Source organism: Penicillium citrinum, assembly GCF_028827155.1.
Source record: "Penicillium citrinum strain IBT 23319 chromosome Unknown utg000009l:1.0-4274883.0:1.0-4276374.0, whole genome shotgun sequence".
Classification (NCBI taxonomy): Eukaryota; Fungi; Ascomycota; class Eurotiomycetes; order Eurotiales; family Aspergillaceae; genus Penicillium; species Penicillium citrinum.
In genome coordinates this window covers 152155-165778 of record NW_026622694.1, presented here as the reverse complement: position 1 = coordinate 165778, position 13624 = coordinate 152155, and the positions used below count along the sequence as shown (strand labels likewise).

Here is a 13624-nt window from a genome sequence, read left to right as displayed (position 1 = left end):
CACCGAACAACTTCTTCAACATGCCAACCAAACGCTTTCTCGGCCTCAATGGCACCCAGCTTCAGGTTGCTATCGGCATTCTGGCTGGTATGGATTTCCTTCTCTTTGGTTACGATCAAGGTGTGACAGGTGGCCTCCTCACCCTCGACTCCTTCAGAAAATACTTTCCTACGATTGATACTACGGCTGCGCATACGGAAGGGTGGTCGGCTGCGGAAAAGTCTAACCAGTCAACTCGTCAAGGTATTACCGTTGCTGCTTATAACTTGGGATGTTTCGCCGGTTCTATTCCTACAATTTGGATTGGTAACATGCTGGGTCGTCGCAAGGCAATCTTCCTCGGATCTTTTATCATGTGTATCGGCGCCATTCTCCAGACTACTTCTTATGACCTCGCTCAGCTAGTCGTCGGCCGTCTGGTCACTGGTTTTGGAAACGGTATCAACACATCTACAGTCCCCACATGGCAATCTGAATGCTGTAAATCTCATCGTCGTGGTCAGCTTGTCATGATCGAGGGTGCTATGATTACATGTGGTATCACGATTAGTTACTGGATTGATTTTGGCCTGCTGTTCGCCGATCCCAACGAAGTTGCCTGGCGTTTCCCACTGGCATTCCAGATTTTCTTTGCCGCCATTATCTTGGGTTTCGTGATGTTCCTCCCCGAGTCTCCGCGTTGGCTCATTCTAAAGGGACGCGAAGATGAAGCACGTGAAGTTCTAGCAAGTCTCATGGGAGATGAGACTGACGAAGTCTTCATCGACACCGAATTCACCGCTATCAAGGCTACCGTTCTCGAAATGGCTAAGGGCTCATTCCGTGATATGTTCACTATGGGCCCGGACCGTCACTTCCATCGCACTATGCTCGCCTATGTCAACCAGATGTTCCAACAGATCTCGGGCATCAACTTGATCACCTATTATATTCCCACTATCATTGAGGATCAGATTGGTCTAAGCGGCGTCAATTCCCGTCTTATTGCTGCTTGCAACGGTACTGAATACTTTGCTGCATCCTGGGTTGCTGTATTTACCGTTGAGAAATTTGGCCGTCGCACCCTCATGCTTTTTGGCGCTGTCGGTATGTCGTTGTCAATGGTTGCCCTGGCCGTCAGCGATTCAATCTCGTCCTCTAACAAGGGCAACTCGACTGGTGTGGCTGCTGGAATTGCTCAAACTGTCTTCCTATTTGTTTTCAACACGTTCTTTGCCATTGGTTGGTTGGGCATGACCTGGCTATACCCTGCCGAGATCGTGCCTTTGAAGATTCGTGCCCCAGCGAACGCTCTTTCAACCTCATCCAACTGGATCTGGAACTTCATGGTCGTTATGATTACACCTGTTGCTTTCAATAACATCGGTTATCAAACCTATGTTATCTTTGCTGTTATGTGAGTTGCCTCTTATTGACAAAAAATAATAGCACGTCGCTAATCTTCTCAGAAATGCCGCAATCGTACCAGTTGTATACTTCTTTTTCCCAGAGACCACCATGCGTTCGCTCGAGGAAATGGACCGCATCTTCCACAAGACAACAAACGTTTTCAATGTTGTTCCCCTTGCTCGGGACGAGCCACATATGTATGGCCCCAACGGTGAACTTCTTCGCACTTTGGATGATGTCGAAGATGAGGCTGTTCGTCGCGCCAGTGTCCTCACCAACCCACACAAGCATGCGACTCAGGCACACCGTGAGCACGCTGAGAAGGATAGCGATGGCAACACCGCAACTAGCGATGAGAAATAGATCCAAGCTGATACTATGAAATTGCTTTCATAGTGGAGGAGAGAAAGAGCCTGTCAACAATCTACTTACACATTGTGAGATGATTGATTATCGGTATGCCGTGATGATTGTCACGACCTACCATTCCTTTGTATCTTTTTATTTTCGAGATCAGTCTTCAATACCCATATCGGACTGGATTTTCATATTTAATTTGATTGTTTCTATTCTTTTCAAGTTTTAATTCGCCAAGTATTGTATTACTCATAGAACTGGAATTGGCAACGAGTCCTGACAATCTTTGCGGCTTGTAGAATAGCCTAGATATTCTCCGATGGTTTTAAGCTCATCAAACTCTTTTATTGCGGGCTAGAATCATCCACATCCTCGTTATGCTAGCGAGTCAATCGGATGGAATCAAATGATCTTCGTCGTACCACCCTCCCCCACCTTTTTTTTAAGGAATTTTCTATGTAGTGAATTTCAACTTTATGTGTTTGAAAACTTGAGTATCATTCTACATCTTCCTTAACCTGAGCCTGATATAGTATCAGATACCCGTGAGGCGTAGGTAAACTATTACTATTGCGGTTTCATGTTGTTACAGTATTCGTGAGGACTTCAGGACTTTGAAGCTTTTCATGCCGAAAGACAAGATACAACAAGGCTTCAAAGTCACTCATACTGGCAAGACCGTTCATGAAACGGTGCCAGTAGTAGAAGCTCACCTTCGCTTTCCCTTTATTTTAAAATTATTCTACTTAGTACCCAATACTACAGTCATCGTTTGCTTGAGACTTCTTCAGTCAAAATTCATCATTCATGAAACTTCATTCTATTAATAAGATGCAGGAGAAAATTGTAGTCACAAACCAGTCAACCCATTGTATATGCTAGTGGCTTAGACCACTTCCTCATGAGTAGCACCTTCAGCGTCCTTTCCAGTAATCTCATTCACCTCTTTCTGCTTCTCGACGTGCTCCGTGAATTGGTTATGGATCTTATTCGTGCGCCAAGGCATGACGTTTGAATCAAAGATCATATCGATCTCTTCGAGGGAAACGACCGCTGGTCTCCGGGTACATGAAGAAGACGTGGAATGTCATTGCAAAGCAGAATACACCAAAAATGATGTATGTCTTCCACTGGATGTTGTGGAATGCCGGGGCAACGAAGTAGGCCAGTGCAAAGTTGAAGATCCAATTAGCAGAAGCGGACATACCAACACCCTTGGCACGATACTTGAGGGGGAAGACTTCTGAGGCATAGATCCATGCAGTCGGTGCCTGTCGCTTTTTGTCAGTATACTGATAGCTTCATCTGACAAGCAGATAGGCGGGAGTCTTACCCAGGTGAAGCCATAAACACCAGTGAATATATAGGAGAATGCAATGACAGCCATGCCAGAGCTACCCTTGATTTCCCAGGTCAAGTTATAGTTTCCATCAATGTTCGTCACTGAGTGGCCTCTGCTAGCCATCACACCTGCAATGATAAAGTGAATCACCATGCACGTCACTGATCCGATCAGAAGCAAAGGTCGTCGACCAACTCGATCAATGTACGGGAGCATGACGCCGGTGGTCACCAGGAAGATAACATATTGAATAGCAGAAGACCAAAGGGTAGTGTTTCCGGTCTAATATTCTTATTATTAGCCTTTGTGGATGCCATAGTGGATTTCAAGAAGGTGACTTACCATGCCAGCCATCTCGAAGATGTACACAACATAGTACATGGCAACGTTTCCTCCAAGCAGTTGCTGCCACATCTGCACACTCATTCCACAAATTGTGCGCTTCCAGATACGGGGTCCAAATAGAGCAAAGAAAGAGACATCCTTGGCCTGGTGTGCAACCCGGGCAGCTTCTTGAACCTCCTCAAACTCCACCTGCACCACAGGGTCATTGCGGTTACCATTGCCATGGATCAAGGCAAGAGTCTCGAGTGCCTCCTCCCAGCGTTCCTTTCCGGCCAGCCAGCGAGGAGACTCGGGGAAGAAGAAAAGCGCAATGAACAGAATCAGACCAGGAACAGCCTGGACACCCCAGCAGATTCGGAAGGCAGCTGTGCCAGACACGCCTACCGAGCAGCCATAGGCAATCAGGTACATGATCAAGATGCCCCATTCGATGGCCCATTGTTGAATACCCACAATACGACCACGGATTCTTGCGGGGGCGAGTTCGGAGAGATAAACACATGTTTGTGAGGATGTCACACCAACAGCGAGACCACTAACAACGCGACCAGCGACAAGATGTGTGACGTTCTGCGCGCTGCATTGCACCATTGCACCGATGATCCAGACGAGAGATGCTACCATTAACGAGCCACGACGGCCAAGGTAGTCGGACAACCATCCTGCAGCGATCGAACCGGCGAACGAGCCAGCAGACATGGAAGCAGTAATCTAGGAGACCACGGTTAGAAACATGGTTTGAAGTATTTAGGATGGACCTTAGCATACTCCTCCTTGAAGATTGGAATCAGGGTGGTCGAAGTAGTCGGTGTATGTGTCGATGCCAATCCAGGCGCTCATCGAGCTGTATCCAGTCAATGATCTGTATGTTCAGATAGCCACATCATCTACATACCTGACATCGAAGCCGAAGAGCGCCCCGCCGATGGTTCCAAAGGCAGCGAGGACTATTGTAAGTCAGTATCAATTCCAGTTCTAATAATCCTCGGGTTTTAATAGCATACGTACCGTATATGTTAGTGATTCGATACATCTTGGCAGTGATCCTCGAAAGATGTTAACCCTCGAAATGCAATGCGGTCCCGTGTAGCTTTATAAGTGAACATTTATCGGTTCCACTGGTCAATGCACCATTCGGGAAGGGCTTGGAAAACAGCTCTAGTAGCTGCACGAGGGAACGGCTGTGGCGGGATAGCATCGCACCACACTTCAACCGGGAGATGACCCATCGTGGAAAGGATCAACCGGGGGGAATGCGGGAAATGTGGAGGAATGGCCTGGAGGAGGATTCCGGGGCAAAAGTTGGGGAAGCGGACCGCGTCATTGGCGGAGCATCCTGGTCTCCAAGCTTGTTCCTGACCAGTCGGAGGAATTTGAGGCTTCTCGGCTTCGGTTGCAGTCACGATTTTAACCGAAGGTAAGATTCATTTAGCCGTAGGGTTTGAATGGAGACAGGTTTCAGTTCATCTTTGCCGAGATTCCTCCAAGGTTCCCTTGAGTTACTATGATGTTGAGTTTGAATTAGTGTTAACTTGGAGAATAAACGTAATAATCATCCAGAATCCTCATTCATATTAATACTAATTCCTACTACGATAAATGCAGAGTATCCTCACAATGTAATCGAAGATGAGAGAACGGCACGTTGTCTCAGGGACCACCGATCGGCATGCCGACGTCATGACCACCGGTGAATAGCCTACAATTCTATCACCATAGTCCATTCGGAACATCCAGCGGGATATCGGTAGAATTAGAACAATGAGCGAGATTTCATCACCATCAATATGCTGATCAACCGGTCATCGGCCCCGAAACATTACGTGCATCCCGCCGAAAACCTACCGACTATCTCGTCTTAGTTGAGTGTCAAATGTGAAATATGGCTCAGTCATAGAGTTATGGGATATATCAATAGCCTGCAAAATCATTAGTTCGATTGATTTGTACCACAATTCCAAGAAGTTAGGCGAGGGCGAATCGCGATATTGTACTTCATAGAGACATCCCACAAGATACTCTTCTGTACACGCGAAGTCCTGTCGAAAAGCACGGCTCATCGATTAGACGCCATGGCGGCGCCACTGAGGGAGGCCCAGATTAGTTCTACTCGGGTGGCTTTCTTACTGGGCACTTACTTGATTATCGTCTTTGACCCTGGCTAGCTCTACGATGGTGGCGTACGACGGGCTGGGTCTGAGCACTAGCACCATGCCATCAAGTTGCCCGTAGCTCATTGGATATAATGCATACAATATCAAGTCTCGACACCTTAGTCGGAATCTGATCTTGAACAGCAGATCAATCTGATGTTTTGGTTGGACTGGAATTTCGGCTAATTCTTAAATGTTGCATTGGCGCCGCCGGAGTATTACCGTTTTGGATGAGGCTGCGTCCGACCGCTCGCTTACAATTGTGCTACAAATTTGAGTAATTCTTGATGAATTATAAGAGAAGGAAGGACCAAGTTAGTGAGGACTTGCTGCTTTTATGTTGTTTATTTCTTTAGTTCGACTATATCTCGAATGAAATGGGTTATGGTTATGCCGTTGCATGATGATGTCGTCCTGAAGTTTGATACATTCGCCTTCGCTAAAATACCGACGGCCCCAGATATGGTATATTTATTTTGTTTGGATCTATAGATGCTCACCTAGGTGTCTTTGAGAACTGAGTACTATGCATATGGTTCAAAGATGGACTTGGCTTGACTCCCTCATACCGATTTAACCAACTGTAGCTTTCTCGTGATTCCATCTGGGCAATTGATAATATATTTCTCGGCCTACGTAGCACCTATTTACCTTTCAAATTTTGGGGTCCCTTATCTCTCTCACAAAATCTAGAAATGGCTGACTCGCGATAAAATGCTAGCATGACTCCAGGGCTGTAGAGAGTCCCTTTGGTCGTATTATTCAAGTTGATAGACAAATTTATCAATAGTCGCTGGATGAAAATTATATTCGGATCTGATTGGCTTTTCTCATCATATCTACAATGCATAATATAGCACTAGGAATTCTACAGCAATGCATGATTGTTTCAATGTATCGAAGTGGACTTGTGCCGTCCAAATCACGACCGAGGATGTCTTGTAGCTTTCGTAGACCTTGATACCTGGTGATGCTCCTAACTTACCATATACCATTTTGAAAATTCTATAACCACCATACTAATAACATGTTTTAATATCAGCATAAGTAATATCACTGGGTAGTTATAATGCCCTGTGGAATTGCGGGGAAGCGGAGAAGCGGAGACAAGCGGATTCTATAAAAATCGGGGAAAGAAACAAACTTGAAAGAGTTCAACTTGATACTACCTCAAACATCCGTGCTTTACAGATCACCCTATAACACTACCTTTTTCCTTAAAGTACTAGCGACTGACTGATACCCTGTTATGTCACGCATCGCGAGAACTGACCATGCCGATCGACCATCAAAATTCCCCTTACAGACCAACCTGTCTCTGGAATGTACATTTCATACGCGCACCATCGCGCGTCGGCTTCTACCCCCACGACCCGATCCTTGTAATTTCATACAATTAGTATGCTTTTCCCCGCAACTCTTCATTTCGGATTTGATTAACCCGGGGTTGAGGACGAATCGTGCTGCTTTGCTTGCGCCTCTGGCTTTTCTGCAGTTACTTCAACGGACCTTCTGCATGTTATGATCACATTGACCCAATGATTCCCGAAAATGAACTAGAGAACTTTTCCTGAAAGACAAAATCTCCGTTCCGGAATTATCATTCACATCCGAGCGGAATTTTTTTTTATATAAATTGACACGGCCTGCTAGTCGAGACAACTCGAGGTTGCACCAATCTATCAACATGGGTCTCAAGGCCTATTCCTCGGGCATACTAGTCGCCCTCATGCTGAGTACTTCTCAGGCTGAGAATATTACCAATGACACTAACTTCTACGGCCAATCCCCGCCGGTCTACCCTTCTCGTACGTGGATTTGTCGCCCTAGATTTTGTTATCCCTACTTACATATATCTACTTAGCCAAGGGATCTGGCACAGGAAACTGGGCAGCCGCATACAAACAAGCGGAGGAGTTTGTTGGAAAATTGACTGCTGAAGAAAAAGTAAACTTGACTGCGGGAGTCACTGTCAATAATGGATGCTCTGGTAATATTGCGCCAATCGAGCGTCTGGGTTTCCCGGGTTTCTGCGTCTCCGATGCGGGAAATGGATTGGTGAGTCTTCAGATTACGAATGATTTGAAATACTGTCTTAGTAACGATACCAGAGAGGAACTGACTATGTCAATAACTGGCCAAGTGGCCTCCATGTGGGAGCTAGGTGACTATCCTCCTATTCATTGCTCTCCAAATCATCACCAGGCTAATTGGATTTTTTGCAATAGTTGGAACAAAGATCTAGCAAAGCAACGCGGTGCCCATATGGGTGCCGAGTTTCGCAGAAAAGGTGTCAATTTGTTACTCGGCCCCGTGGTCGGACCACTTGGCCGTGTTGCTGAGGGTGGTCGTAATTGGGAGGGATTCACCGATGATCCCTACCTTGCTGGAGGCTTGGTCTATGAAACAGTTCAAGGTATTCAGTCAGCGGGCGTTGGGGCTTCTACAAAGGTAAGTCACTCACTCTTCGGCATGATTAAGATACCTGCTCACGAGTATCAGCATTATATCGCAAATGAACAAGAGACAAACCGTAATTCAATGACGAATGAGCAAGGAGAGTGGACAGAGGCTGTTTCGTCAAATATTGATGATAAGACCATGCATGAGCTTTACCTGTGGCCTTTCCAGGATGCTGTTCTAGCTGGGAGTGCTTCTGTGATGTGCTCGTATCAGCGTATCAATAACTCCTACGGCTGTCAGAACAGCAAGACCTTGAATGGGCTTTTAAAGACTGAGTTAGGCTTCAAGGGTAAGCTATCCTATAGAAGCAGGAAGCCTTGTATCTGAGCTAATTTGGTATGCAGGATATGTTGTTACCGACTGGGGTGCTCAGCATGCTGGTATCGCCGCTGCAAATGCTGGTCTAGACATGGTTATGCCCTCGTCGGAAATGTGGGGGGGACAATCTCACGATTGCAATTAAAAATGGCTCTATGGAAGCATCTCGACTCGATGATATGGTGACCCGGTAAGTTATCCTCCTACTCAGAATAGGGTCGAAACCAGCTAATTCATTCCTCACAGTATAATTGCAACATGGTACCAACTCAATCAAACCGAAGGGATTCCCAACCCAGGTATCGGAATGCCAGCAGATATCACTGTGCCTCACAAACAAATCATTGGAAAATTTCCAGATTCAAAGTCTGTACTCCTACAAAGTGCAGTTGAGGGTCATGTCCTGGTTAAGAATACCAACAATGCCCTCCCTCTCAAATCTCCCAAACTGATATCAGTATTCGGATACGATGCTGCACCACCGGATTTTCTCGAAGTTTCACTTGCACAGCAAAATGAAAGTCCTCCTTATCAAAATTCAACTCTTTATGTTGGTGGAGGTTCTGGTGCTGGCTCGGCGGCTTATGTGGATACTCCCATCGATGCTATTCAACGCCAGGCTTATGAAGATGATACATCGGTCATGTATAATTTCTACGATCAGGACCCGGATGTGGATGCAAGCTCAGATGTTTGCATTGTCCTTGTGAATAACTATGCCACCGAAGGATTCGACCGTCCTGGTTTGAGTGATCAGTATAGTGATAAACTTATCACTAATGTGGCAAGCAAGTGTGCCAATACAATGGTTGTCATCCACAATGCTGGTATCCGTGTTGTCGATGACTGGATCGAAAATTCGAATGTGAGCGCTGTAATATTCGCTCATTTACCTGGCCAAGATACTGGTCGTTCTCTAGTCGACATTCTCTATGGTCGTTCTAATCCCTCGGGCCGTCTTCCTTATACTGTGGCTAAGAAGACTTCGGACTATGGTGACCTTCTCTCTCCTACGCAGCCAAAGGGTGATTATTGGCTTTTCCCTCAATCGGACTTCACAGAGGGTCAGTTCATTGGATATCGTGCATTCGACAAGAAAGATATCACACCGCGCTTTGAGTTCGGATACGGACTATCTTATACAATCTTCAAGTACTCAGGCCTGAAGATCCAGAAATCGAACAAGCCTACTTCGAAATATCCGCCTTCCGCAGATATCATGGAGGGTGGAAACCCTCATTTATGGGATATCTTGATGACAGTTACTGCTGAGGTCCAGAATGCTGGAGATATGGACGGGGATGAAGTTGCTCAATTGTATCTGGGCATCCCCGGTGGCCCAATCCGTCAACTTCGAGGATTCGAGAAAGTGCACATCGCGAGTGGACAGCGTGAGACTGTGACTTTCTCGCTGACTAGACGGGATTTGAGTAGTTGGGATGTAAATGCTCAGCAATGGGCTTTACAAGAAGGGGAGTACAAGATCTATGTTGGACATTCAAGTCGAGATCTTCCTCTAAGTGACTCCCTTTCCCTTTGATCTCTGGTACTTTAGTCTATAAACCATTGCCATGGTTTAGCATTGCTGAACGATGAATGATAATCCATGCGTGGATCTTTGTGTACAGACATGATCAAATTACACTAGTGTATGCAATGATGATAATCGGAACTGGCTATGGTGGTTCTGAAATCTTAAACTTCAAAGAGCATGAGAAGTGGTATAGGAATCATTCTATAAGATCTATATCTTATCTATTCTAACCTTCCAAACATGTACAAAGAATATTCAAAGAGAAGACAAATACATCATCGGGAATCGAACAGGGACGTTAAAAAGAAACGAAATTTAAAGCTTGCTCTTGGCGGGCTCATTCTTGAGAACAGCTGTATTCCAAGGATAGGGGTCGAAGACGAGGTCGTTAACGGGGTTCTCTTGGCTGGCACGACGGAACAGATCTTCGTAAACCTTTCCGTCAGAACGGCCCAAGCTGCTGTCAAGTTGCCAGTCGGGAATAGCCCAAGCATCGACAAGGCGGATAGCGTGAGGACGGATCTCATCAAGAAGCTTCATGACGGCAGTGGTGCGGGTGAGGGTGATTTGGCGGACAGTCACGGCGCCGGAAGAGAAGAACTCGGCGGCTTCGCGCTCGAGAGTGTGAAGAGAGTAGAGACGGAAGAGAGCGTGGAGGAGGGTCTTGGTGTCAGAATCAATGGACTGGGTAAGGTCGGGCGAAGAGACAGCCTCGAAGAAGTTCCTCACAACCAGATATTGGGAGTGAGCAGTGGACAGACGCCAGAAGTCAACCAGAAGGCTGTTCCACGAGCGCTTCTCAGCATCACGGTGCTTCAAGGCCTCGAAAGTGAGATGGGCGGTACGCCAGGCGAAAGCCTCGACAATATCAGCATCATTCTCGAGAACATCGAACGAAGCACCCTTCTCGCGGCGGTCAAGGTAGTTGCGTAGGATGCGGGAGGTGTCGTTATCCGCAGACTTTCCGGAAAGAACAGCACGGGCAGACTTGAGCAGATAACGGGCAACCTGCTGTGTAAGCATGTAGTTGTCACCCTCCCAGGTGAGTGTAGGGAGATAGTCAGCGTAGTAAGATCCGATACCACTGTAGCTGCTGTAACCGTGGCCACCGCAAGCACGGCGACACACCTCCAGACCCTCACCAGCAGTGGTACTGGCCAGAGCCTTGAGACCACAAGAGGTGGCGTGCAGATCGGCCAAGAGATCAGCACCAGCGCGGAGCTCCTCCGGGCCAGCACCGCGAGAGTCTTGACCGGGAGAAGCAGCAGCCTTCATACGCTGCTGGTTCTCCTGATACAGACGCATCATACCACGACCAGTGAAGTGCAGGGCATACATGGAAGCCAGAAGAGGCAGCAGACGGACTTGGACCATCTTGTAGTTGAGGACTTGGTTCTCTCCGGCGTTGATATCGGCATCACGGTCCTGGAACTGTCTACGGACAGCGGCATAGCGGGTAGCGATGGTCACACCACGAGCCAGAACACCGCCAGACTGAAGGACAATGTTGGAGCGCACCCAAGTGAGGGTACCATAGACGAGGGTAGGGAGAGCAGGGCGAATGTATTTGTTGGTATCTTTGTCGATGCGGGAGAAGCGAGCCAACATGTTGACGTGGGGAACCTTGACCTTGTTGAATAGCAGGAAGCCGTTGTCCATAGTGCTGAAAAAAGGGAAATTAGCCACTGCCGGTGATGAGACAAATATATGCATCTGATGTGCATCACTCACTTGTAACCAAACTTGGGACCAATGTCACCAACGTAAACGTTCTCAAGAGGCTGATGAGTCTCGAGATCACGGACTTGCACCACGAACGGATGAGGACCGTAGTTCTTTCCACCGATAAACAGCTGGGCCATGACAACCGCATGATTGGCAGTGCGGCCAAGGGACCCAATCCACCACTTGGAGGCAGTCAGAGTTGGGGAGTGGATAGTAAAGGTCTTGTCATCGGGGTTCCAAGTAGCGGTGGTCTCCAGACCACGAACGTTGGAGCCGTGGCCCAATTCCGTTTGAGCATAGCATCCGATGATCTGGTATTTGGCCGCACGTTCCAGGAAGAGCTTATGTTGTTCGGGGGTACCTTGTTCGCGCAGTGTCACCTAAATAGGTAGAATAGTCGGTTAGCATCGGCTCATAGCTTCGTCGCTTGGCAGGGTGATAGATCTTACCAAAAACATGCTGGCGTGCAGGCCATAAGGTGTAGGTTCGCCGATCAGTTCATTGGCAGCGTGGAGCTCCTCCATAGACCATTGATGTTGCTCAGCGAGCTGCTGCAGGCGCTTGGCCTTGGCTAGCGATCGTTGAAGACGCTCCACGCGACCGAGAGTGTGATTTTGGGACTTGTCGAAGACCTTCTCAGGCTGCAATAGCTCAACCAACTGCTTTTGACGCTGGAGGAATTCCTTTGTGTGAAGCAATTCGGACAACTTCTCGACATTGATATTGGAAGAAGCACGCTCTTGGGCGAGTAGCTCGGATCCCTGCGGACCCGCAGGAGAAAGGGCCTTGACCCAGTCAGGAGGAGGTGAAGGCATAGTTAGACGTGGGGGGAAAAAGAGGGGAAGTTGAAATTGAAGAAAGAAAAAGAAGAAGAAGAAAGAAACTGGGGAAGCAGCGAGGTCGATGGGATTAAATCAGGCAGGAGCCACCACTGCGGCGGCCGCCCATGGGGAAAGGGAAGGCGCGACTGAGGTTCCAGGCCGAGGGAATCCAAAAAAGGAAAGTGCCGAGGCTGTCCGAAAATGGTTAAGCGCCGATGCCGGATACACAGCAGGTCTACAAGTACAATGACAATAGAAAGATCGTTTTTGTGTGGAATAGAAAGAAAATAATCAAGTCCGAAGACTGAAACAACTGTCAATTCTCAACATACCATCTACATTGCATCTTCTTCCCCCTCTTCACCCCAGGGTTTCCCCGCCAAGTTGCGGGGTGTCGGCTGGTCCATTCCCGGGGTCACCCAACCCCGAAGTCGGCGGCTCGTCTTAACTAGGATTAGCTATAATATGATTCGGATTAGTGTTGGCTCTGCTAGGTTTACATTGACTACAGAGTATGTACAATACGCTTACTCTGAGAGTAAAACGATCGTCACTGGATAGGCGGTCGGCTGGTGACCCGGCGAAGGCCGAACGCCACCAAGTCAAGGGGCTCGTCATTTGACCTCGGCTGTGACCAGCGGTTGTAGAGTGGATAGTTGCCAGACAACACACCAAGGTCATTTCCAATACTTATTATGATGTTCTGTAGGCTCTACTTTGGATATACAAGTATACTAGTAACTGCCGGCTACAGACACACTATGCCGAACGAATTCTTGAGGCTCTCCGGGATAGACCGACTAACCGGGAAGGCCTCCAAAGGACGAGCGTAGAACTGATATCATAATCATGGCCTTGTAACTGATTAAATGAAGATATACCGCTATACTTAAGCCCACATGAAGGAAGCAAAATCTTCAGGAAACAACTCAAAGGATTCTCATCGGAGCTCAGCGGCTCGGGAGGCTAAAGTATTCTCGGATCAGATAAGCTGATCGGGTTCCGACTATCACATGTTCACATGCTAATCTGCAAGCCCAGCTTGTGAAAATGTCTATGAATGGCTTAAGGGGCTAATTCGAAGAAGTCAATATGTCATAATCATATTCAAATTTCCCAGTTAAGACTGTGGATAAAGACACATGGGACCATTTCATCGCATCATCGCCGCACTATT

General features: G+C 47.4%; 5 protein-coding genes across 5 annotated transcripts; 2 read left to right on the top strand and 3 right to left on the bottom strand.

The window, feature by feature from the left end:
- Positions 1 to 20: 20 nt before the first annotated feature.
- N7469_009534 (uncharacterized protein) lies at positions 21 to 1752 on the top strand (the record flags this gene model as incomplete). Its single annotated transcript, XM_056648439.1, has 2 exons — positions 21 to 1396; positions 1449 to 1752. 2 exons carry the CDS (start codon positions 21 to 23, stop codon positions 1750 to 1752), a joined length of 1680 nt encoding a protein of 559 aa, XP_056495570.1.
- An 880-nt stretch (positions 1753 to 2632) lies between these two features.
- Positions 2633 to 4466, bottom strand: N7469_009533 (High-affinity glucose transporter; the record flags this gene model as incomplete). The annotated part of the gene is made up of 7 exons (XM_056648438.1): positions 2633 to 2799; positions 2855 to 3017; positions 3080 to 3370; positions 3431 to 4144; positions 4202 to 4277; positions 4329 to 4380; positions 4442 to 4466. 7 exons carry the CDS (start codon positions 4464 to 4466, stop codon positions 2633 to 2635), a joined length of 1488 nt encoding a protein of 495 aa, XP_056495569.1.
- Positions 4467 to 7273: 2807 nt separating this feature from the next.
- On the top strand, positions 7274 to 9907 carry N7469_009532 (beta-glucosidase; the record flags this gene model as incomplete). Its single annotated transcript, XM_056648437.1, has 7 exons — positions 7274 to 7394; positions 7451 to 7644; positions 7698 to 7750; positions 7815 to 8037; positions 8089 to 8338; positions 8394 to 8481; positions 8614 to 9907. 7 exons carry the CDS (start codon positions 7274 to 7276, stop codon positions 9905 to 9907), a joined length of 2223 nt encoding a protein of 740 aa, XP_056495568.1.
- A 309-nt stretch (positions 9908 to 10216) lies between these two features.
- Positions 10217 to 12441, bottom strand: N7469_009531 (uncharacterized protein; the record flags this gene model as incomplete). The annotated part of the gene is made up of 3 exons (XM_056648436.1): positions 10217 to 11564; positions 11633 to 12006; positions 12076 to 12441. 3 exons carry the CDS (start codon positions 12439 to 12441, stop codon positions 10217 to 10219), a joined length of 2088 nt encoding a protein of 695 aa, XP_056495567.1.
- A 341-nt stretch (positions 12442 to 12782) lies between these two features.
- Positions 12783 to 13128, bottom strand: N7469_009530 (uncharacterized protein; the record flags this gene model as incomplete). The annotated part of the gene is made up of 2 exons (XM_056648435.1): positions 12783 to 12905; positions 12979 to 13128. The coding sequence occupies 2 exons, from the start codon at positions 13126 to 13128 to the stop codon at positions 12783 to 12785; spliced, it is 273 nt and encodes a 90-aa protein (XP_056495566.1).
- Positions 13129 to 13624: the final 496 nt, after the last annotated feature.